Here is a 26444-nt window from a genome sequence, read left to right on the forward strand (position 1 = left end):
AGATTTTCATCAACATAAATTTACATAACAGTCACCCTATTGATTTTTATTATTGATATAATAAATTCATTTATAAGTTATTCCAATAATCTTAGAAAATTATAAATTTATGATCTGTTGCAAAGAATAAAAGCAAACATTGCTTGTCTGACATACTCCAAATTGTGCAACATATGCATTGCTGATACAGAGTAAACATTTTAATGAGCTGCCCATTCTTAGCAATGTTAAATGTATTACTTTATATTTATTCTTATTTATATACATTTTAAGTTGTATTTACAAAATTGGTATATTTTACTCTGTTAATTAGATAATAGACTTTAGTAGTATTATAAAAATAACACTAAAAATTCTCATCATCCATATAATGCAAAATAAAAATTAAATTGGTCTTTTAAATTATGGAATTAGTATTTATGAAAGGCTAGATTCTATAAAAATGAGATAATCTTTGAAAAATATTTAATGTCACTAACAGATGTCTGAAAGGTCTTCATGATAATATAATACATTGTGTACATATAAGTTCAGATATTTCTGAACATAGATTGAATAAGAAAATATAAAACAAAGTAAGTACTCAAAGTTATATGAGAAAGCTACTCAGAAATGTGCAAATCTATACCATTTTAATACACATTCGTTAATTGCCTTCCTTTGTGCCTTGCAAAACTAGGCATTAAAAGGGATAATTCAAGAATGCATTGTTATCTGTAAACAAATGAAGAATTCAACAAGTAATAAACTCTCTTTACTCCTGTTTGATTTGACATAAGCATTGTACTATTCAGAGCATTTTCTTTTACTTCTGTGAACATTATACCTTTAGGGAATGGGAACAGGAGTTGGTATTGAAGGAAAGGTTTCTTGGACTTTCTTTGTACAATAGACTGGATCTTGCAAGGAAATATTCACGTCACGGCAGCCTTCAGCCTTCAGCCTTTGGCTTTGGAGTAATTGAATTCTTCCAGATTTTCAGTGCACTACTTTCACATACCAGCCTAGTCCCATCAGGAGACAATCATAAAATATACTTTAAAATTTTGGAAGAGGAGTGATTGAAAGTATCTTTATTAATCAACAGTGATAAAGAGTGATGAAGTTTTGTTTCTTCACCTCATAGAAAATCAGAGACTCAGGAAAATTTATTTACCAATATGTAGTGTGGGTGTAAACTCCCACATCATTTCTGGTACTTTCTGAACCCACCTTCATTGCATTTATTTAAGTTACTACATAGCTCTACTCCTTCATGCATCAGTCATCCCATAAGGTCATGGTATTTTAATGCTTAACAAGAATGATTAAAACTTAATATTCAAGTCAAATAGAAATCAGAATCAGTTAGAAGAAAACTTGTAAATATGTCTGAAGACAGTACACAATTATAGTGTGATCTCTGTTGCTGAGATGAACATTCTCAGAGGATCACTGTCTGGTATTTGTCTTTACATCCAAGCTTCCTAATTATATAATACAGTCCTAACTCATTTTACCAGACATCTGGATTCATTCCTTAATGAATGAATGTTCTCAATAACCACGTTTATGTATGTTATAATGTCTTGATCCAGTTGAATTTTTAAAACCTAATACCACGGACAGAGTGGTTCATCAACAGAAATTTCAGATTTATTTCTCATGGTTCTGGACAGTGGAAGTGTCAAGGGAAACATCAGCAGATATAGTGTCTGCTAAAGCTGTGCTTCCAGGTTAAGAAGTAATCATTTTGATGCTGTGTTCTGATACGGCGGAGGGCTGTGGGATGTTCCCAGGGTCTCCTGACTAAGGGTGTTTATCTTGTCTCTTATGGCTCTGTCTGGGGACTATTCCTTCAAATTCCATCTCCTAATAACATAACACTGGGGTTTTGATTTAAACATATGCATTTTGAGGGGGACATAATCACTCTTTAGTACAATGTGAGTGAATTGGGGGTATTTTCAATTTTTGCAATATGCAGACAGTCTGATATCTATTAAAATGTCACATTGTGTAAAGACTTGAGACTTAAAAAATTCTTCTCAACTTTAAATGTAAAATGAAAAGAAACTCAATAATTACTATCAGTAAATGATTAATTTTATAGTCATAAAATACACTGACTTTGCTGAGTGTGGTAGCACACGCCTGTAATCCCAGCATTTGGTAGGTTGAGGAGGGGGATTGCCATGCATTCAAAGCTAGGCTGGTCTATGTAGTGAGATCAAGGCCAACCTGTACTGCACAAGTGGACCCTGTCTCAAAAGACAAAAATAAATTAATTAATTAAATAATACACACAACTTTGATCATTGTTGCATTTACATTTTAAATATTTAATTAAACTTCAAGAAATGTATATATTTTTTTTTGTTTTGTTTTGTTTTTCTCCGGTACCAGGAACCGAACTCATGACCTTGCGCTTGCCAGGCAGGCGCTTTTGCCGCTGAGCTAAATCCCCAGCCCAAGAAATGTATATTTTAAATTTTTTATTTTGGCAATCCCTATTTTGCCAAATGACTTCAAATAAAATCATTGCCACTTTTGAATGAGATGAGTTAATTGTTGCCAAAAATGTCTAAAAATTATAAAACATTTCCAAAAATTTTGTGCATAAGATATTGTTTTGATAAATGTTGTATTTTGGGATCTCCAAAGATAAGATGACCTGGACTTATGGTAGACATGGACATGTTCTTGAAATGTCTCCAATTCTCATTATGTTTGATTCTTTCTGAATAATGCATGTTAAAAATCTCAGATGTGAACATAGGCTGTTCTTGTATATCTTGGATTACTCATATATTACACTGATCTGTTGGTAAGGGTAAGGTGCTGATTAATCAAACTGGAATTTATTTGAATTAAGAGTATCAATTGTGATTAAATACTTATGATTTGGACATAGAACATAAATTCTGTATATTAAAAGGTGGTATAATAGAAGTTAATATCCCTGTGTTAGATTATTGCATCTGATCTATAAATGTTAATTCTCCTTGATTAGAGTTCAGTGGCTTCCATCCCTGGCACAAAATGCGTGACATGCACAATTTAAAGGAGGAAGGATGTATTTTGTCTCACAGTTTCAGAGGTTTCAGTCCATGTTCACTGGTTCCAAGACAGAAATATCATGGCAGGAAGGCATGGAAGCACCAAGGTGCTCACCTCATGGCAGCCAAGTAGTAGAAAGAGCAAAGAAGAGCCAGAGAAAAATGGACCAATTCCCTTAGTGACCTACCTCCTCCAACCAGACCCTAGGTGCTAGCTGCCCATTCACCTGTAAACCCATCAGTAAATTTTTCCATGGATAAAGTTAATGTCCCATGACCTAATAACCTCCATGAGCCTCTACATCCAAACAAATAAGCCTTTCGAGGGACATCTTAATCCATATCATAACACCATTTAAAATACATTTAGGTGTCACCTAGTCCCTTCCATGAAAGAGATATAGCAGAGGGAGCGTGGATAATACTGTAGGACTGATTTTCAATTTTGAATCAAATGAACACTCAGCCTCACGACCCACCCTAGTGAAATGCTCAACCTCATGCCTTACCTCTCCTCATTTCTCCTCCTTGTTTCCTGGTCATAGAAGTGCTCATTCTCAAGTATTTCAGGTTCTTGCCTTCTGTGATTAGCTCATTCCTGAAAGGGCTACCATGTTCACGTACTATTTTAAGGATTTCTCTTTTGATACATGGCAATATAAGTTACATTCCTCACATTTTTAAAAACTGCCTTAAGGCCTTTCTAAATTTCTCCTGATCATTTCTGTTATTTATAAAGCAATATTGTATTAGCAAAGCAAACAGAATGTCCTTGCAGTTTCATATTCCCTAGGCAGCTCTTCATGCCCCTTCATTTTTGCAAAATGAAGCAATTTACATTGTCTCTTTTCATGTCTTCCCTCTCATTTCTTATTCTTGGGGCTGGAATTGGGCCACTTACTGCTAAAACTGAGAACACTTACATTATATTCTCCAACCACTATGATTTTTAAAAATTCTTTGTAAGATGGGTCACATTACAAAGCAAGACCTTTACAATTTCATGATGATGGAAATAATGTTGACAGAAAAGTAAGAATTTATGCTAGAATTAATTAGATGCAGCTTTCTTGTCTCTCTTAAAGGAGTAATATCACCATCAATTTTAAATAAATTCTACCATTTCATCCCTGCTGTCGTTATGAGTATAATTTTTTATAAGGTGTCAATAAGACACCCTTTGCTAAATCACAGTCTCCCCACTATTCGTCAGACATATTTCTCCCTGAGCTAGATACCAGCTTACTTGGTCTCTCTCAACTACATTTCCAGTATGAGTTCCTTGCATAGATTTTCTTAACTGAATCCCCCTTTTGTGAATTTCCTATCTTTGTTTTCCTTAGTCATTATAAAAATTTGGCTGCGGCTGGTTTTCGTAGTCTCATAGAAAGCAAAATCTATGATTTATCCCACAACTAAAAATGCCTTCATTTTGTGCATTTGCTAGTTGGATAGATGTGGTATATCAAATGCTTGCTTCATTACCTCCTTTATTCCTCTTTTTCTAGGAATTATTGAGCAACCAAGCTAATTGCTTACCTACTGTAGGTAACCTTGAATTTGTTACTCTGTCTTGGTTACTTTTCTCTTGTTGCTGAGACAAAATACCTGAAACACGGAATTAAGGAAGAAAAGGTTTATTTAGCTCACCATTTCTGGAGGTTTCAATCCATACTCTGCTGGCTCCAAGGCAGGGTGGCACAGGGCAGAGGGCAACAGTTCATGGCGGCAGAAGACAGCAAAAGCAACAAAAGCAAAAGGGAGGAAGCAGCCTCTCTCTTCCTTACATTGTATGCAAACTACCCACCCCAGGGCAGGTGTAGCACTCATACCCATGACTGCATGAGGCTTTGAGAGACACTCAGATGCAAGCCATAACATACTGTTTATTTTTTTCTTCATGAAAACTCTTGCTGTCTTTTCACATTTTATAGTACAAATTCTAAAATATGTTACATGTGTATATATGTCTTAAACTTCTGTGCCAGATATTAAACTTCTTAGCTCATCTTTCTCTTATCTCCCATTTTTTGTCTTTATTCTGTATTGTAGAATTTTTTTGGCTTAATCAATGCTTATTATACATATATATACACACACACATATAAATCTTAATTTATAGAAGCTATTCCTCTTCACTCATTATTTGTAACATCATGTTTTAGTTAATACTTTAGCATAATTGTAGATTTTAGTGTAAAGCTCATACTGCAATTCATTCAACTTTAATGTAGGTCATTTTTATGATAGTATAATATCTTACTGTGTTACTTATTCTTGATTACAAATAAGATTAATGAATACCAGGCATTTATTTAGTTTTCTTCTAGTTCTAAAATTTAGGGCATCTCAGCTTATACAGTTATAAAGATAATAATCCTTCCCCTAACCTTCCAGGTTTGTTATAAAAATCAAATGTAAAACCTCATTAACTATATTTCTTTCTGTATAAATGTCAAATATTATTTCTAGAAAATAAGTACATGTAGTTTAACTGTTGGAAAATGAGAGTAATATATATTAATTGACTTCTGCAAAAAAGCAGTAGCAAATCACTGATGACTGTCAAGCCCCTGTTGTAGGATCTAGGCTGGTTTGTATGGACAAAGGGTTTGGTACCCTGTGAAGAAGTAATGCCATCTGACAAATAATATTATACTTCAGTATCACAGGAGATCGGTGTTTTATTTTGTTGATGTGATAAGAACAGATAGAGTTCTGACTTCCAAAGAATGATAACATTATTATGGTCTCTGTGAAAGAAAATAAGAATGTGAAATGTGTCATATTGAGAAATTCCTATCATGGTCCCTTATCAGCTTGTGTGAAATCTATGACAGCATGTAATGTAGCTTGTTGCTCAATAAGATCCTTGTGATCTGTTTTTAATTGGTTTCAGATGTGGACTTGAAAATGTGATTCCTCTAAAGTGAAGAAAATATAATTATACTGCACAGGTTTTGTGTTTTCTTTTTAAAATGTGTACTGCTTACATCAGACATCACTGAAATTGGTGAAGAACTCACATTCTTCCTACCATCATTTAATGAAATGGAAGTTTGCAAGCTTAGATTGAAGCCATGCTTGAATTTTTATCCTAAATTGGCATTCACTACTCTATTAATTTCAATTGTTATTTCTAAGATGATTTGCTGTACAGGTTAAGACCTTGGATTCACAAATCCTAACCCCTTGATTTAAAACTTAGCTTTGCCAGTTACCTGAATTCAGAGAAGTTCTTCAATATTCTGTTCCTCAATTTGTCAGTTTTTAAAGAAAATTTCATAGAGTTTTTGAAAAGATTACCTGTGTTAGTATAAGTACTAAATGTGAACTCTTATTTGTATTATTAATATTATTATTACCACGGAATTCTTAATTTCTGGAGAATCCCATTACAATACACACATAACCTTGTATAGAAATTTAAACCATGAATATATGCAATAAGGGTATATAAAGTCTCACATTTGGGTAAACACTTTAATATTGTTAATCTTAAATATATATTGTTTCCTTTAAAAATCACACAATTTCATGAATATTCTATTGCACAGAGATAGTAGGCACTATATTACTACATTCAAATTTTAAAACACAGTATTTTACATTGTGCCTGCCTGTTCATCAAAACACTTTTTCATTCTTTAGCAGGTATCTTATTGGATAAAACCTAGCTTCCTGCTAGGTGTGATTTATGAAAGAATTATGAGATTAAAAAAAGAACCCAAATTCAGGTTTTAAATGTTTTCTGTTTGTGTGAGCTATTAATTTTTAAACATTTTAACTTTTAAAAGTATAAATATGTATATATTAGAAATGCTCCTCCATACCTAATTCCCACTGTAGAGATGAAACTGTGCCAGTCTCTTCTGTATATTTGTAGTGATATTTTAGGTACATGTAAGCAAATTCATTTTTTCTACCTTTTTGTACAAATGAAAATATATAAATGTCACCTGTTTTCCTTTTTATGTTTTTTTTTAAAACAAAAGCCATAGTGTGATTTTCATGTGTAATAGATTCCTTATTTCTTTTAATATCGCATAGACTTCATTGGTTGTAAATATCTCATTAATATTACCAAGCCATTGTTAATAAAAGCTTTTTTAACAAATTAGCTGTTAAAAAGTGCTAAATAAATAATATTGAACAATTCAAGTGAATGTGTTTGTATAGGTGTAGCACACCTGCTGGGTAAATTTGTTAAATAGAGAACAGTTGGGTGGAGGGCTGGATCAATTTATACTTATTTTTAAAGGAATTTTTGATTTCTTTCTGTTTTACTGGTAAGACAAATATGTAGAATTGAAAATAAAGGGAGAAAGAAAGAGTGGTAAATATAGGACTTGTGCAACTTTCTCTGATAGTTCTGTCAGCTTCATCTATATACATCTAGAGCTAGCTGATGTGTAGATAAGCCTGCATGCTGTGCAGATTTCCCCTGATTTGTGTAAGCTTTTATTTTTTTCCATGTGCTTGTTCATGAGGAGCAAAAGACACTTGCCAAGATGTTGATTTAAATAGGGAATCCCAGGCTAAAGTGTAAATATCTATATTAGGAATATAACATTGAAGGTCTTACCACTCACCTTTAGTTAATTGAATTCATCAATAAAAGTGATTATTTTTCTCCCTTTATACTTTTTTTTCCTTTAACAATAAAAGAGCTAAATTGCTTTGTCTCTGGCCAAGAATTTTCACACCTACTACTTCTTCATCTACGTATGGCACACGGCATGCACTCTGAAACTGCATTTTACCATCTTCATAGAAATTCCCTTTGCTTTTGTCTTACATTTGTCATTTCCTGTTATCAGCCATTTTCTTTCATATTTTTTTTTTCTCCAATGTATCACATCTTTTGGGAGCTTTGTGGAAAGAAAGATTATATGGTTGATTAATTTGGGATCTTGTACAGTGGAAAAATCACTTCAGCATTCTCTGACACCTGATTGCTGTGGACAGAGGAACTTTACAATTCTGCAGGGAAGTTCCTGTTATTAGGCCTCCTACTGCTGCTGCTGCTGCACTTTGGATCACAGCTAATTTGTATGGAAGACTTGGCCCTGCTGCAGCAATATTCTGTGGTGTGGCTTTGACAGGAAGATTGGATCAAGAGGGCCCTAACTTCAAAAGTAACATAGTAATGTATTCCTAATTTGATGCTGCTCCGGGGAGATGATGAAAACGTAGAAAGTGGGGCATCGTTAACTGCGTGAGCATTGCTGTGCCCCTTGAGCACTTTATCTCACCCCTCGCCTCCTTCGTTCAGGCTCTGGTTTTCTTCTCTCTCTCTGCTTCCTGGTTGAGATGAAGTGAGCTACTTTTTGTACTTTTTTATATATTGTATTATAGGTTTTTTTTTTCCCGGTATCGGGAATCAAACTCACGACCTTGCGCTTGCCAGGGTGGCACTGTGCCTCTGAGCTAAATCCCCAGCCCCTATATAGTTTATGTTATTTCATTTTATTTTTATTTTAGTTTTGGAACTGGGACTTGAACTCGGGATCTCGTGCTTGCCAGGCGCCATGCCACTCAGCTATTATTTCATATCAGCAGTACATGATTACATTCATTGTGGGAAATGTATATATATGTATGTAGCACATCTTAAATTTTTTGGTTCTGTTTCCCTTCCCTTCCTTTAACCCTTCTTCCCCTCCACATCAATAAAAGCTCTATTTCTAATTTTTTCTTTTAATTCTTTTTTGTCTTTCAATCCCTTTTCCATGCCTGTATCTTGTAATCGGAGCACCTATTTTGATGATAACAACATGAAATATGTGAAGCATTGTTAATCTCCTATTATCTTGTTTTGAAATTGTGTATTTTTTTCTCTTTAAAAATAAAGAAGTCCCTTTTCCTTTCCTTTTCTCCTCCCCTCCATCTCTTGTTCTCCTTCCAATGTGAGCACATTCTTCTTACTTCTTAATATCTCTCTCTGACATTCTGCTCCTTATTTATACTTTGGATTTCTTACATAAGTGAGGTAAAGTGATATTTGAACTTGTATGCCTGATTTATTTCACTTAAAATTATGGTCTCTGGGCTGGGGATTTAGCTCAGCGGCAAAAAGCGCCTGCCTGGCAAGCGCAAGGTCGTGAGTTCGGTTCCCGGTACCGGAGAAAAACCAAAAAAAAAAAAAAAAAAAAATTATGGTCTCAAGGTGTATCCATTGACCTAAAAAACTGCCTAAAGCTTATCCTTCTTTGTAGCGGAGTAATACTCCATTGTATATAAATACCACATTTGCTTTATGCACTGATCTGTTGATAGACAGACAGGCTGGTTCCAAGATTCAGCTGTCATGAACTATGCTGCTATAAACACAGATAGGTGTGTATCACCATGCTATGATGTCTTTATCTCTTTAAGGAAGATACCTAAGAGGGGAATATCTGGGTCACGTAAAACCTCTGGTTTTAGTTCTTAAAGAATCTCCATATTTTCCTGTGCCATATACTTTTCACCATCTGTTCAGCTATAGCACGAGCCCAGAAGCAATGGAGCCAACTGATCATTATATCATAAACTCTTCATCCTTTAAGTTGGCTTTTTCAGGTATTTGGTTGCAGTGACACAAAGCTGACTGAAACAGTTGCTATGGAAAAATGTGACGGCAATCTGATTTCTGTATTCTTCTTATATATTATTTATTATTATTATTATTAGTAGTAGTAGTAGTAGTAGTAGTACTGGGAATAGAACGCAGGACTTGCACTTGCCAGGCAGGCACTGTGCCACTAAGCTATATCCCTGGCCCCATATTATTTTTGACAAAATAATTAATTTAAATTTTAAGAAATTTAAGAATTTTGAGAAACCCGTATCTTGGCAACAGGCTGAGGAGATAAGTCTGCAGGAGTAGATCGAAGTAATTGTTTCCTTTATATTTTCAAAGCAGTTAGAAAGTAGTCTTGAATTTCAGTGCCATATTTTCACATTAATCATGCACACGCAGTGTTCTGTCATTGTTTACTGTGTAGATTATTTAAAATAATGCTATTAGCAAATAGTAATATTATATATAAAAAGGCAAAAGCCTTAAATTCCAAATGTCAAGTCTTCTAGTATATCATTTTTATACCAAAACACGATATCATTTTCTTATATATATTTTTCACTTTTTGCTACCATCCAAGGATGTATTCATCAATTTCTTGCTCAAAAATAGAGAGTTAAACTAAATATAAACTGCATATATTTTGTGCATCCCAACATATATTGAGTACATCAACAGAGAATTCTAAGTCATACACATTCAGTGGACCAAGCCAGTAATAAATGTACAATATTCATTTTGGATTTTCCAACCCTGTGTTTTTCAGTTACCCCTCCTCTTTCTCATTCCATACTCATCACGTGAATATCATAACCTGTGTGATGTTCACAGTAAGAATCTTCAGTTAAAATTCTATTTCTTCAAGGGGTGAAAGTTACATTCTACTGAAACTGTTCTTGTTTTAAATAGAATGCTATTTTTATATCAAATCTTATTGTTTGAAGCATCAATTTGATTTTTGATTTAAAAAAGCAATCAAAACAGTTGATTTTTTTTTTCTTTTAGCCTCTGTTACCGTTCATGTTGATGGAACAAGATGAGAAACAGTACCGGCATCCTGAGAAATTGTAATTAAGGATTTACGTTGTTTCTCTGTGTTTTCAGCATGCAGTGACGTGGAATTCAGGGAAGTGGCCAATCGATTACGGGACTGGTTCAAAGCCCTTCATGAAAGTGGAAGCCAAAATAAGAAGACAAAAGCATTGCTGAGGCCCGAAAGAAGCAGTAAGATGTCTTAATTGATAAGTATTATTTTTTCTGAGATGATACTTTATATCTCAGGAATTACTTAGAACAAAACACTATTTTGATGTTTGTTCTTTAATTAGATGTTAAACAAACTTAGAACATCATTCTTTCTTCCACACACTGCAGGAGTATTTTGCAAGGAAAGGAAGCATCTGGGGAAACTCTGATTCTTGGAAGAAGAAATGTTTTCTCAGAGAGTATTTGGATTCAGTTAAAAATACAGACACGAAAATTTTTTCCATATTTTATCAAAGCGGAAAAGAGTAGAATGACATAGAAATAAGGATAAAATATTTGGAATGAAATCTTTGGTTCTATAGTCTTACAAAACACATTTAGTCTTCCCTGGATGTTAACACATTTCAAGTTTGAATTTTCATGCATCTTTAAGTTAGCTGTGTATATAATGGATCTCTGGACAATAGAAAATATCTACAAATGAAATGTGATGACTGAAGATAAATAAAAGAGCCACAAATTCTGAAAACATTCTTTCATAATCTGTATAATGATCTCACATTTTAATTCCTCAGAAATATAAATTGCAAATTAAAATAGATTACCTGTTGAGTAATTTCATGAACTTTTCATTTTATCTTCATTTGTATAGAATGTTTTACATTTAACTCATAGAAAAATAATATTGAAACATGGGTCTAATCTTGTAAAGATTGAAATATTTCCTCTAAAAGAGGAGAGAAAAGGTGAAATGGCAGAAATTACAATATATGCCATGTCTCTGATCTGACAGAGCAGTGCCAGGGTGGAGCCTTCATTGCATATCGGAGTGGCCTAACTGTACATTCTCACTTCTAACCCTCAAAATGTAATGTTTAATAAAATCAAAAGCTAAGCAAAATTATCTACAGTTTATATTTAAAAAAAATGCTTTATTGGATTTATTTTTACAATTAATGTATTTTGTATAACCTTAACCTTTTGTGTTTATGAATCTTACATATATTTTCTAATAATTTAATATAGTAGTACAATTAAACTACTACCTCTAGATATAAAGATAATCATTCAAAGTGTGATAAATATATATATTTTTTCTCCTCATGAATTTTAGAGTGAAATTATACTACTTCCTTAACACTTTAGAAGTATTTCTGATATTTATTTTTTAATTCTTTGATTATATTTTTGGCACCTGTGTTTGTTCATGCCTTTCAGCCTGGACTTACTTCAGAGAAATAATGATTAATTGTATATTTTTTCATGGTCCTAAAGCAAATTGTTGTAGAATGAAGGGATTCCTTAGAAACTTCCATATTGATTTTTTAAAAATTAAAAAATTTCATATCGACCTGTGTCTCTCCAATAATCTTACTTGAAAATATCATGCTCTTAAATTTCTCCTTTAATCGTGTTTTCAAACTAATTTCCCAAATAGATTTAGAAATTGATTAAAAGAGTTTTGTAAAGCCTTCAGCAAGGTGCCTGGTTAATCATCCACATTCATGATATCATCTCCTTTTCTAGGCTATGATCTCCCTTAAAATAGTGGGTTGATCATAAGAAGTTCCTTTGGAGTTGCTTAACTTTGCATTGCACTGCACAATGAAGGCTTCAGAGTCTTTTGTACTCTCTCAGGTAGTCAGCGGCCAAGCAAGCATAACTTTTCAGAAGAGGTTATCCTCCAGGATGCATGGAATAATTTCACAGCCAAGAAATGCCCCACTCACCTGCTCAGAGCTAGACACTCTCACAGAGAATTTTTCTCTAATCCCATCATATATATAATTCATTAATACCCAATCCAACCTTATACTCCTCATCTCCTTGTCTTTATTTTTCCTTCAATGTTTGCACAGTGATGATCTACTCATTTATTTTATATTCTCTCTTGCAGTAGATTACTGCAAACTCAATGAAGTTAGAGATTTTTACTCATCATTGTATTGATAGAGTTTTGTTTTTAGCACATAGTATTCATATAACACAAATGAGTAGACTTAATGAATGAATGAAGTAAAGAACCTGTCAATATACTACATTGTGTGGCTCTGCTGTAATTAAATAAATCAGTGCCTTAATAATTGCACCTGTTATTTTCTCCATGAAAATGAATGCTGCAACTGTAAGCGTTTGTTTCTATGAAAAAAATTTCCAAGCATTAGAAGTAGTGGGACAAAATGTCCACGCATTTAAAATTGCAAATGATAATAAATGTTGCTGGACTGCTTTGTAAAAGGCTTATGTTCTTCAAATTTCTTCTGGTGAGGTGTAGAGTTAAATATTGACTGCTTCCCAACTAGCCAAATGTTTTGCCAATCTTTTTAACTTTTCCCATTCTTCTGTGTTATTATAGTTCACTTTACCTTTAATATGTATTTCTTTTAAAAGAAATACACATTTCTTTTATGTGTAGTGAATCTCAGCAGAATATTAGATGTAAATCTTTTGTGTTGGAAACAAAAATTTTTCATACATATGTCTATTAATCTCTTTAACAATAAAAAAATGATGGCTTTAGAGTGATTGGATTTATTCAGATCCAGCTAGAATTTTGGGCAGTTTTTGCTTCACATGTTCATTGTTCTTTTTATGCAACATATGGATTTATGTCTGTGCCATTAATAAATTTTATATCATTTTATTTGGTTTATTTTTTATGCTCTACCCTACTGAAAGGTGTCTAGCACAGAGTTTATTCCATCTGACAGTAGTATTTCATTTCTACATTCCATTGTATCAAATTGTCCAGGTATGCCTTTAGTATTTATTGCTCATTTTTCCTTTTAATTGTATTGAATTATGTGTCTTGTCCATGCACAGGGTTGAAATTGTTTCATATGACACTGAGCAGAATCTGGGCATTATTTTTGAATTATTAAAGATATGAAGAAGCCACCATAAAGCAGAGAAAAATATTCTGTTTCAAATGTTTGCCTTTTAAGTATAATATACAAAAGTCCTTCAAATTGCTGTCTTAGTTACTTTCCTCCTTCCTGAGATGAAGTACCTAGCATTCAAAGTGAAGGGAGGAACGGTTTATTTTGCAAGAGTTTGTAGAGGTTTCAGTTCACAGTCAGCTCGCTCCAGGGCAGGGTGGCATGGTAGACAGACATCACAGAGGAGAAATAGTTCATGATGGCACAAGACAGCAAAGCAAGCAAGGGACCACGAAACTTCCTTTCTGCATCTTTTATATTCTATCTAGGCTACCAGGATTAGAGCAATTGACAAACCAATCAGTGGAGTGATTTAGTAATCACCCACCCTTAATCCATCCCCCTGTAATCCTAACATTGCACCGTGAATCAACCACACACCCTGGATCCAACCACTTCTCAAAAAGCCCCGCATATGACAGCATGAGACTTCGAGGGAACATCGAAAGACAAACCATAACAATTGCTTTCCAGTAGTTTAAGAGTAGATCAAACATTCAACAAAATTTTATTTCCGTAGAGAGAAAAATCAAGTTTTAGTTTTACACCAGGATAATATTTGATACTATTTTTAAAATCATCTATAAACCTTTAAATGTTAGCCACCATTAATAAAGACAAATAATTTACCTGATGAATCATATATAACCTCCAACATTTAGTTAGGATTTCTCTCACATGATTTGTAACAATTAATCACCTTATGTTAGAACAATATCATATTTTAACAAAAGACTATCTTGTATGTTTTGTATAATCTTGATTTCATAGCTCTTTTTCTTAGAAGAGTGATTTATAATTTTTAATCACAGTAATTTTCATTTTATAGAGAAAATTATGAGACAAATAACTATAAAGTGTTATGGTTCAGCATTTTGCAGTAGATTAGCTGGGTTTATGAGTATACATTTTCTACTTTTTAGAGCCATATGTTTCTTTACAGTATATCTTTTTAATGTCTCTAAAACCTTAGGGTAACTTCAAATCTTATATTTTTTGTAAATTAATTACTGAGTATTTCTTAATTGATACTTAATCTAGTGTCTACATCAAACACATAAGACACTAAAATTTATGCACTTTTGCCTCATTTTTATGTCTTTAGGGAAACTTACATATTTGAACCTGTTAAATTTGGTCACTTTTACAACCTAATAAAAGTCATCTGAAAATCCACTATTTTTTGGATAGTATATGATACCTTAATAGTCTATACTTTTTTTCCAGTAGTAACTCATATCTTTTATCTTTTTCTTTTAGTTTACTGCCAAATTACACTGAGTAAAAATTCAAGCTAAGCCCTGACATCTTTTGCATTCCTTTACCAATATCTTATAACCCAACAGCATTGCAGTGTCATTAAGGGGATCATAGTAGCTACAATGCCAGTTAAGCTGAATGTAGAATGGGTAATGTGCTCTCTAATTTTATTTTCGTCCACTCTTAAGCCCGACCTCTAACATGTGACTTTTGCGCTACGTACTGCAAACTGACCTGACTCTGGGTTCCAGTAGGCTTTATAGGGTTTCTGATTAATGTGAAGTCTGATGGTCAAGGAACTTGCTTCACATTGATAATTACTTGGCTTAGAACCCTCTGCACCCAGATGACTGTGTGGCATACTCCCCTCCTTCACCTAGTTGTTGTTCAGATAGCCATCGTCACCATCAGCTGTGTTCCCTTGACCATGTGAACTAAAAGCACCAGCAAAGACTTTTGCTCGTTTAGGCTGCTTTGCTTTTCTTCTGGTGTAGATTGCTACCTGTTATAAACATGCCTACTACATTATTTTCTCTCTTTTCTAAGTAATAGGCAAAATTTAGGAGGCCAGAGATTTTCATCTGTGCACTACCCTAGTAATATAAAAATTTGGTGGGCACAATATGTAATCAATAACAATTTGTTCAGTGAATAAATTCATAAATTACATGAATAAATTAATAACTTAATTAAATCACAAATTGTTAATCTAGATATTGCCCTAGTTTTTAAAAGAGCGATAAAGAACCCTATAATTACTTTTTCATGAGCTCTGAATGACATGCAGTCTCAAGGAGGACAAGATTCTTTTTCCCAATAGCAAGATAAGAGAAAATGGGTCGAGACTTGAAACTTATATGGAAATATAATTTGCTCCTATTTGAAAGGTAGCCTGGCATGGTGGCACACGTCTATAATTCCAGCACTTGGAAGGCTGAGGCAGGAGGATCATTGCAAGTTCAAGACCAGCCCAGGCTACAAAGTGAGCTCAAAGCCAGCCTGACCTGCACAGTGAGACCCTGTCTCAAAACAAACAAAGAAAAGAAAGGCAAATTACCTTGAAACTAGAATTTGGGTTTATACAGAAAGGGGAGCCTCCCAGCCTCATCCATTGGTGTTATGGTTCAGATCTAGAATGTTCCCCAGAAAGCTCATGTGCTTGGAAGTGGGATTGTGGAAGGTGATTTTTTCCCTTTGTTTTTAATTTTTTGATTAATTAATTTCATTGGTACATTTTAGAGATACATACTGATCATATTCTTCAGAAGGAATTTGTATCTATACATAATATACCTTGATTCTTCTTTTTTTCTAATTCTCCTCCCCTTCCTTCAACCCTTTTTCTCTTCCTTATTTACAAAAGCTTTGCTTCCAGTTTTTCCTTTTTTTCTCTTGTATTCCTTTCCTTTCCTTTCTTTCCCTCTCCCCTTCTCTAGACCCCCTTCCTATTTGAATATGTTCATATTTCACAATGTCCATTATACATTTTGGTCTTTATTTATTTTTTCCATTCCTCACAGCAGACAAGTCTATTTATTTCATCTAAGAGTATGGTCTCAAGGTGCACCCATTTACTAGAATGTCTCGAGTTTGTACCTCTTTATAGTAGTGTGAAGAGACAACACCCAGTGGGAAAAATTTTTGCCAGCCATTCCTCAGTGGCTAAGATAACTGGTTATAATATTAGTATCTAGAATATATAAAAAAACTAAAAATATTAGACCCCTCAAATTCAAAGACTCAATCCAAAAATGGGCATCTCAAATGAATAGAAACTTCTCAGATTAAGAAGTACAAACACCAAATAAATATATAGAAAAAAATGTTCAGCATCATCGGTCATTCAAGAGATGCAAATTAAAACTACACTGAGATTCCATCTCACCCCAGAAAGGATGGCTGTTATCAGTAAATCAACCAATTAAGAATGCTGGCAGAGTTGTGAAGAGAAAGGGACCCTTCACTACTGGTGGGAGTGCAGACTGGTGCAATCACTGTGGAAATCAGTGTGGAGATTCCTCAAAAAACTAAAACTAGAGGTTTCATTTGACCCAGCGAGTCCTCTTCTTGATATGTTCACAAAAGAATTAAAAGCATCATACCACAGTGATAAACGCACATTCATGTTTATAGAGGACTGTTTGTAATAGCTAAATCTTGGGAAAAGGCCAAATGCCCATCAATCAATGAATGGATACAGAATATGTGTGTGTGTGTGTGTGTGTGTGTGTGTGTGTGTGTGTGTGTGTGTTTATACAATGGAAGGTGATTATTTTAGAGCGGAATATGCTGGCTGTGCTGCTAGAAGGTGAGGGCTGGTTAGAAGCAGGCGTGGGCTGGGTCTGGAAGGTGTGTGTAGCTCAGAGATTCCTCCCTTTCTTCTCTGCTCCCTAGCTTTCCAAAGTTGAGCACCTTTCCTCTCCCATCACCCTCTGCCATCCTTGTTCTACTTGGAGCCAGCCCTTTTTGACCTGAAACTGTAAGCCCAAGTAAACCTCTCCTCCTTTAGTCATAGCTCTTAGGTATTTTATTCCAGCAAGGAGAAAATGATTAAGGTAACTTGTTATAATCTTAAGATTACCATATATTTTACAGTAGTTAAACATCTCACTACTCTACTGAAAACATTATAGTGAAAACAGTTTTGTTCTAGTAATTATTATAGTAGCTATTCATAGCTTTCCAACACAATCTGATCCTACTCTGAGTTTTTCATTGTGTAAATTTTATTACAGTCTTTACTAAAAGAATTGTACAAGCATTGCCAAAGAATAGATTTCTATTCAAACCTTGGATAGTAGAAATATTTCATAGATAAATGGTCTGCTTTGACACAAAGTGTCAGCAATGTCATAGCTTTTGAACAAAGTATGCCCTTATTTTTTAACCACTACAATCTACTTTTTTTTTAGAAAATAAGGTCTCATGAATACATTTTGCTTGGATATATTTTAAAAGAATCACTGTGATACAAAGAATGATCATAGAAAAGCAACTAAAGAGATACAAATCTTAAAATGAGTTTTGTGATAAAAATGTAAAGAAAATGGGAGAAATTCACCTCTGATTCTACTATCCTTGTCATAAAAATAGTTATTGGAGTCTTTGTGCAGTAATTATATGTTTTATTTACTATAACTTATGTGGCTTTAATTTGCTTTGTTATGAAAATTGCCAAAAATTATATAGCAGAACTACTATGCCAAAGTTTTTAAAATATGGTTACAATTGAGAATATCTTCTTAGGAAGTGATATTATATTAATTTTCCTTTTATCAATTTGGAAAACATCAGGACATCAGCATCACAAGCAAAATCCTCAGATTAACAGTCTGATTCAGATTAAGATAATGTCTCATTGTCACTTTCCTATAAACAAAATGTTCTCTTCTGTCAGAGAAAATGATGGTCTTATTCATACCCCGAGGGTAAATGAATTCATTCCAATTTCTCACCAAGATAGTGCTCACTTTATGTCATGCTGTTTTCACATTGAGAGGAAGATTGAATAGAATCAGATGTTTTAAAAATAATGTCCCATTTTAATACAATTAGAAGCTTTCTAGTTATAGCAGAGAACATCTTTTGAAAACAAAGATTTGTAAAGATGGTACATTAATTTTCTTATTTCAAGCAATAAAATTAAAGATTCAAATCTTTGTTCATTTTGGTGATTCCTATTATTGAGACATCTGGCATTTTCTTCTTTTATTAGGTAGACAGTATAACTCTACACAATAAAATTTAATTATGTACTTACATATTACTAAGGTATGATCATAATATATAGTTATATTTTAATTATGTAGAAATAGTCTGTGATGTTTAGGTAATATGTGCAATTTCTATAGATTAAGTTGCAATTAAATAAAAAGAATATGAAGTAAATGATATATTGCAATAAAATTATTATTACATTATTGTGTCCTGGAAAATTAACAAGCTGGATTTCCCAGGAAGTAAACTTCTTTTTGACCTCCAGTCTTTAGGGACTATATTGTTCCATACAGTAAAAATTACTCTTAGCTTTGGCAATCTGAAGATCTTCAAGGAGTAGATTATAGACACTTCTCATCTAATTAATGAACTCTACTTCCACGACAAGGTTGTTAAGTTAATTCGTTGCTAAATGAGGAACTGTATAGTGTGTATAAGACTCCAAACAGACTGTCAAAGAGAACCCCATCTTGATGACCTTGATTTTATTTGCATAACTATTATACAGAACACTATGATGTATAACAGAAAATAAAACTACAATACTGTGCTGTACAGTACAATCAGCAAAAATTACAGTACTGTACAAAGAAATACGGTACCAAAAAAAGACACTGAACATTTTTAAACAATATGTACAGAACTGTACCAAAAAAAGTGAAAAAGGACTGGTTCTAAGTCTTAGCAGCAAGTCCTAAATCCCAACAGTGAGCCTCTGTCGTAAATCAGAATGATCATTAATAAGGTAGACCATTAAATGAGGAATATCTGTATTAAACATCATATTATTAAAATAGTTTATTAAAATCATTTGTTTCTTAAGAACACATATTGTCCAATAACCCTTAAAATAAAATACAACAGCCACCAACAGATTATCCCATCAACTGGGTTCAGGCAATATTGGTTGCTCACAAGTCAGAAAAGGCTATTTCTGGATGAAATTATTAAGGATGAAAACGAGTCAGAAAACCCTGGTTATCTTATGATATAGCCATGATATAGTAACTGCTCATCAGTAACCATGTCTGCAAAACGATGCAATCCAGATATGATATTTAGCGAGTCGATAAAGCTCTACTCCCGCCTTTCCTCGCGTGCCCTTTCCTGGCATCGTAGCAGCTTCCATGAATTCTTCAAGGTCACATTGACCTCACAGTTGATATTGCGGGAAGCTGTGTTTTGAATGTGAAATTTTGGCTCTCATGCAGGAGCTTCTGCAGGTCACTGCAAGGAACCAATGAATCTAAAATACTACTAACAAGACAGCTCAGAACCGTGAACCTGCTTGATTCTGTTAAAATCATCCGAAATGCCAAATATCCTTGACAGTGAACCTGGCATTAATGGAGCCGCTGTACTGTCTGCCTCTGCAGTAAACACCTTGGAGGATAGAAAGACATAGAAAGTACGTAGTAAAGGAGGCCATTAGCCAGGAGCATAAGACAAAAATTAAACACTAAAACAATCACAGACAAAGAATAACAGTGATTATTAATTGTTCAATTGTTTCCTGAGGTTTGGAAGTGGAAAGATAAGCCATGAGGAAATATGTGTATCCATAAAATATGAAGCATTTCTTCATATCCAGTAGTTCCAAAGGTAGCATCACTTCTAAAGAGTATGTTTCTGTCTGAGAATTTATGTAATTCCAAATGAATCAGTTTTATTATCACCTGAGGAACTGTTGGAGCAAGTAGTCCTTAGAAGTGGGCCCAATAAAAAGAGTGCACTCATAAACTTTTCCAGTCCTATGGCCCAGCTCTGCTGTCTGTATCACATGTGATCAATAGATCTCATCAGACCATGCTCTAAATTGCTCCCTTCTGCACCAAAATAGGTAAATCATACATATTTGCAAATCTTATGTGAAGACATTTGTCTTTTCATAAATGCTGTAGTGATTTGCACAGCCTGTTTACTGAACATATTTAAAACACAATAAGCTACAATACTCTGCTTAATGACCAAGTTCCATTTGTACAACTAGGTAATTAAATGAACTGATTGCTAAAGGAAGAATTTTGTATAGTATGAATATTATAAGAATCACAACAAAGAAATAGCCAAAGGATAAATTCCAATTTGATGACCTTTCTTTTATTTGCCTTACCTCTTACATACAGTACTGTAATGTATATAAAAACATAAATGTACTGTATAGTACTGTACAGTACAGTAGGTAGGGTATAAACAAGTGTACTGTAAAAAAAGACATTGAGGCACTATCAAAAAAGTTGTGCAGCACTGTATCAAAGACGATTGTAAATCGAAGGGGTGCTCATAAGTCCAAACAGCAGGCCTCAGTCATAAGTCTGAACAATTGTTAAACAGGTAGGTCATTAAACGAGGAATATCTGTTTCTTGCTGGTGAGGGAAAGATTGTAAATTTTATCACAGTCTGTTTTCAACAAAAAGAATACCTTTTTTTCAAAATATAGGGAGGTAGGATGTTCAGAGCACTTTGAAAAGCCATCTGAACCTGGTAAACAAAAATGAAACAGCTGTGCTGGGGTTGTTTTAATGAATTAAAACAGCAGCACCACGCCTTGCTTGGCAAGCACAAGGTCATGCGTTCGATTCCCAGTACCAAACAAAAGCAAACAAACAAAAAATAAAAAAAATACCCAAAATGAAACAACTCGTTTCTCAAAAAAATTGTAACAAACATGTCAAAAAAAACTTCACATTGCAATCATATACTTCATACCTTCAGTCAGTTACAAAATAGGCATAAGTATTGAATTTTCCTCCCATGTCAATGAGCCATATGTAGAATCTTTGCATGTTTGCATAAAAGGTGTCTTGAAACCATCAAGAGCTGGTAGCTAAAGCCAAGGGGAAAAGTATAAATAAAGAGGTAACAAATAAGTCAAAAGCACAATTATCGTAAGTTGTTTAACATGCCAACAAAAGGTTGCATGCTACAGCTATCGTTGGACCATATGCTATCCAATAAAAAAGCAATTAATTTTATGATGAATCCTTTGTGACATTAATGAGTGTTACTTTCAAAATATCATGGGAAGAAAATACATTTAACTTTGTATATTTTGATTTTTAAAATTTTCTCATAATCTACAAATTAACTGTACAATAAATATATGCTGATAGTTAAAATCAATATGTGAAAATATAAGAGGAAAGTTAGCATCATTTCACTAACTCCATCCATTTCCCCCATCATGAAGTAAAAAGTGTTAGCAGCCTAATACATATAATTTTCCAATCGTAACTCATTTTTATGAAATGCATATATTAGCACTACCTTTTCTTTCATATTGGGGATTGCTTACAGGGACTTTACACTGAGTCTCAATCTCCAGCCATTTTTTATTTTTATTTTGTTATTCTCATAATTCTGACATCTACAGTCTTCATATATTTATAGACAAATTATATTCTCTTATTTAAAATTATGTCTTTGCAATCATTCAACCCATTAACCCATGTTATTTTTGAGAGCCTGGATTTTCTTTTTAAGATATTTTTCTTACTGTTAATGAAACTACTGTAGTAATTCTTTTTTTTCTTATATAATACTTTGAATGATTTTAGTTCTTTTACATTGTTAAGGTTTATTTGATGACCTAGAACATGTTTCATATGTTCCTGAAAGAAACTGTGGCTGTTATTAGTTATTGGACTTTTCTATCAATATAAATGATGTCAATCTATTGATAAATGATATTGTTGTTCTCCTACAGCTTTAGTGTTCACCTATCTACTTATAATCCTTCTTGGTGAAGGGGTGTTAAAATCTCCAGATGAAATTAAGGGCTTACTTCTTCCTCCCTTTGCTTTCTTTAGATAGTCTTCCACTCAGGTATTTTGAGACTTGTTTTAGAAACATTACATATTCAGAGACATTGTGTCACTTAATCAGTTCTTCATCATTATGTAAGGTTTCATTTCATCCTGGTCACTTTCCTTATTCTGAAGTCAGATTTATTATTTATATGTTCAGTCTGGCTTTCTGTTCATTAGTGCTTTTGTGACACATTGTTCCAGCTTTTTTTTACTTCTGCTTAGTATGTCTTTTTTGCAAAAACATTTTTGCTTGAGGAAAACTTTCTTTGCCTTTCTTTAATCCAATCTTACATTTACTGCACTTTACCTTATATATTCAGGTCATTTACATTTAATTTAAGTATTAAAATTGTTTAATTGCAATCTACTTTCTGTTGATTTATATATTTTTTAGCCCTACCATTTTCCTCTCTTACAATGCCTTGTTCTGGAACACGTACATTCTATGCTTGTCTGTGCTTGAGTTTATTGATATTTTAAAAGTGTCTTAATGGTTACCCTAGGATTTAAAAAAATTATAAGATTAATTTGTTACACCTGACCTTTAAATATTTTGCTGTGTATGTATATAGATCAGATGTAGACACATATAGATGATATAGATATAGATAAAGATATAGATATAGATAGATATGGATAGAGACAGAGCCAGAGATAGAGATAAGAGATAGAGATAGATAGAGATAGAGATAAAGAGATAGAGATTAGATATAGACATAGATAGGTATAGATATAGACATATAGACAGACATAGAGATGTACAAGTCCTAAATTCTCCGTTCTGTGTTCTTCTTCACAAGTGTTTTGCTTTTGCATAACAGTAAATAAATTACAGATAATTTTGGATCAGACTTTAAATTACTTTCAGGCCTTTTGAAATAGAAGTTTAAATTTATATCTTCAACAATACTATTTGTAGCATGTGTCAGTATTTTCCGACAGAGCAAAGTTTCTGCCTTTCTGACAGAGCAAAGTTTCTATCCTTTTCTGGATAGAACATGTATTCTATCCAGAAGCCCACTTTTTAAACATTTTTATAACTCAACTTTGCTTTTTTCTCTAAAAAGGATATCTCTTCTTTCTTTGAAAAATAATTTTGGACTGAAAGCTTTATTTGCCTTCGAGCATGGAATTTTTGTCACTCTTCCATTCTGACTTATATAGTTTCAGCTCTGCTATGTGTTAACCCTTCCTCCTCTAGAAGAATACCAATTTTACTTCTTGGTGCATAATTTTTTTTATTCCCATTACTGGTTTTGATTAATTTGACTATAATGTGTGCAGTTTCTGTTTATGTATTTGTGTTTTCAGTTGATTCATTATCCTCTTTGATGTCCTCTAACATTTTTATCTGTAGTTTTATACATTTCATTACTTTTGGAGATTTCCAATTAATCTATTAAATATTTTCCTTCCCCAGTTCCATTCTCTCTTCTCTTTATGTAATTTCATTTTGTTCAACTATTTGGTAATTTTCCATGCCTTTCCATGAGAATTTTCTTGAATTTTTTTCTGCTGCTTCTTTCTCCTTCTCCACAATCTTACCTCTCTGCTAGAGGTAGGAATTCTGTAATGGTCTACAATCAGGATATTCCCTTCAATCTTTCTCAGAGACAATACTCTCTAAAATGCTTTTCATTCTCACTGGAAGAGCAGATCCTTACCGTTTTTCACAGTGGCACAATATTTTGGTGTTTGCTAGGAATTCTCAGTTCTGTTCCATGAATCGTACAGAGAAAGTAGATGTTCCCTTCTCACAGTGACTTCTGCTTCTCTAATGGTTTCCTTGGTTCTTTTTTCCTTTCTTGTCGTTCTAGTGAGCTCTCCCTGAGTCTTGTGGGAAGATGGTAGTTAATGTGGATGGTTTCCCCTTCTTTTGTGTTTTTTTTTTTTTGTTTCCTGTGGCAGAACCCTATACTCAGCATTCAGCAATTTGTTAAGAAATTCGAGTTAATATTAGCTTATATGGAGTGGGTGTTTGTAGTGGATAAGGAAGGACTTACATCCCTTGGCTTCTTGTGGGTACATGTCTTTTTATAGATACTGGGTTATTTTATAATTGTTCAAAACATGGATATTCCATCTGATGCTATTTGTATATTGAGCTCTGTGTTGTCCGTGACTTATGCAGAATTACCCATGTTGGGTACTGAGGCTTTAATACAAACCCAGTTTGTCATTTCCTTGCAGCTGCCTGTACCCAGCACACCTTACTGCCTCCCATTTTATAACTTATTTGTGATTGTGACAATTGAGTATAATACAGAATAATTTATAATACTTGAAACCTATTCTTTCTCTGGTCAATATGCTTATATGAAATATCACAACCATCACAGTTCTACAAAGACACAGGATATTATTGAAGTTATTAGTTATTATATACTAATTATGCTTTGTGAAGGTGGCATCATTATTTGAATTTATTGTTATTGAATGATAACATGAAGTAAAATATGTAATAATAATGATCTTATGAGAGATTTATCAAGATATACCATTTATTCAAAAAAAGCTTAAACAACAAAATGTAAATGATACATGATTATAACAGAAATTGCCATTAGAAGAATTACTAATTAGTACCTGAATGCCTTCTAGCTAATTTGTCCTCATAAATATCTCAAAAAGTAACTATTGCTATATGCACTTTATTTTGAAACAAATTACTCAAGATGCATTTAAACCCAGTAGGAAGCCTATACTAACTACATCTATCTTGCTTTACTTTGCTTTCTGATGACAACATCTTTCATATTTAGCTAATCATGTTCTTTCTTTGCCTTTAGGATTTGACACAAGCATTTTACCAATTTGCAAGGATTCACTTGGTTGGATGTTTAACAGACTTGATACAAACTATGACCTACTGCTGGACCAGTCGGAGCTTGGGAGCATTTACCTTGATAAGAATGAACAATGTACCAAGGCATTCTTCAATTCTTGTGACACATACAAGGACAGTTTGATATCAAACAATGAGTGGTGCTACTGTTTCCAAAGACAGCAAGGTAAAATATGAAATATAGGTGCAAATAGTTGACCTGGATTTCAAATCTTATCTATTCATTTATGATAAAAGAAGAAGAGGATGCTATGTCTCACTCTTGTTGGGAAATTTTTTCTAACCTGACTGCTTAATAAGAAAGCAAATAAGAAACCTGTTGAAGAAAAAACTCTGATAAAAGATGCAAACTTGCTAAAGAAAATGAAAATAGTGGTTAATATTTTACATTAGTGTACTCCATTATCGTTTCCATTATGAACCACCGTGAAGCACATAGATATGAGAACATAGATATTAAAAGTAATCATTAAAATTAATTTGCTATCTGCTTTGCCTGTAGTGTAAAATAAATGGGATTTTTATCACTTTACTGTGGAGTTTTAATGTTCTATTTTGTGATCTTATTAAATGAGCTGAATGAACCACAGCATTCACCATAAAGTTATTTTTACTTTATTTTAAAATGACTTAGTCTTTCAACCTTTTCAAATAGCTTAGAAAAGATTCATTGGCAAAGAAAGTGTGAAATACAACGAAGTTTTCATGAAGGATGTTGAGTATGTTTGGAACATACATAATTTAAAATATACATATTATGAGAGTTATTCCCTATATAACCTAATCTTATCTTTATTTTATTTATTGTTGCTTAGTGTTATTTATTGTTACGTGTCTGCAAGATATTTTTCAATACTCTGAAAGAAGTGAGGGAATAAGAGGTGGAATCGTGGATTTTTGTATAACTCTTTCTAAATTAGGTAATGTAAACATATGCACAATAAGAATTAACTGAATTATAATTTATATTTAAAATATGAAGGGTGGACTGGGGATATAGTTTAGTAGCACAAATGCCTGCCTGGAGAGCACAAGGTCCTGAGTTCGATTCCCAGTACCCCCCC

At 33.3% G+C, this 26444-nt stretch overlaps 1 protein-coding gene across 3 annotated transcripts in view; it reads left to right on the forward strand.

The window, feature by feature from the left end:
- Window positions 1–26444, forward strand: part of Spock3 (sparc/osteonectin, cwcv and kazal-like domains proteoglycan (testican) 3) — a 394510-nt gene that overhangs the window by 357108 nt on the left and 10958 nt on the right. For all 3 annotated transcript variants that reach the window (XM_005373580.2, XM_005373579.2, XM_005373581.2), the window contains 2 exons: window positions 10708–10827; window positions 25325–25546. In XM_005373580.2, the coding sequence (XP_005373637.1) occupies window positions 10708–10827; window positions 25325–25546 (342 nt within the window). The remainder of the gene's footprint in view (window positions 1–10707; window positions 10828–25324; window positions 25547–26444) is intronic.

This window comes from Chinchilla lanigera, unplaced genomic scaffold (assembly GCF_000276665.1).
Source record: "Chinchilla lanigera isolate Chin_1 unplaced genomic scaffold, ChiLan1.0 scaffold00002, whole genome shotgun sequence".
NCBI classification, from domain to species: Eukaryota; Metazoa; Chordata; class Mammalia; order Rodentia; family Chinchillidae; genus Chinchilla; species Chinchilla lanigera.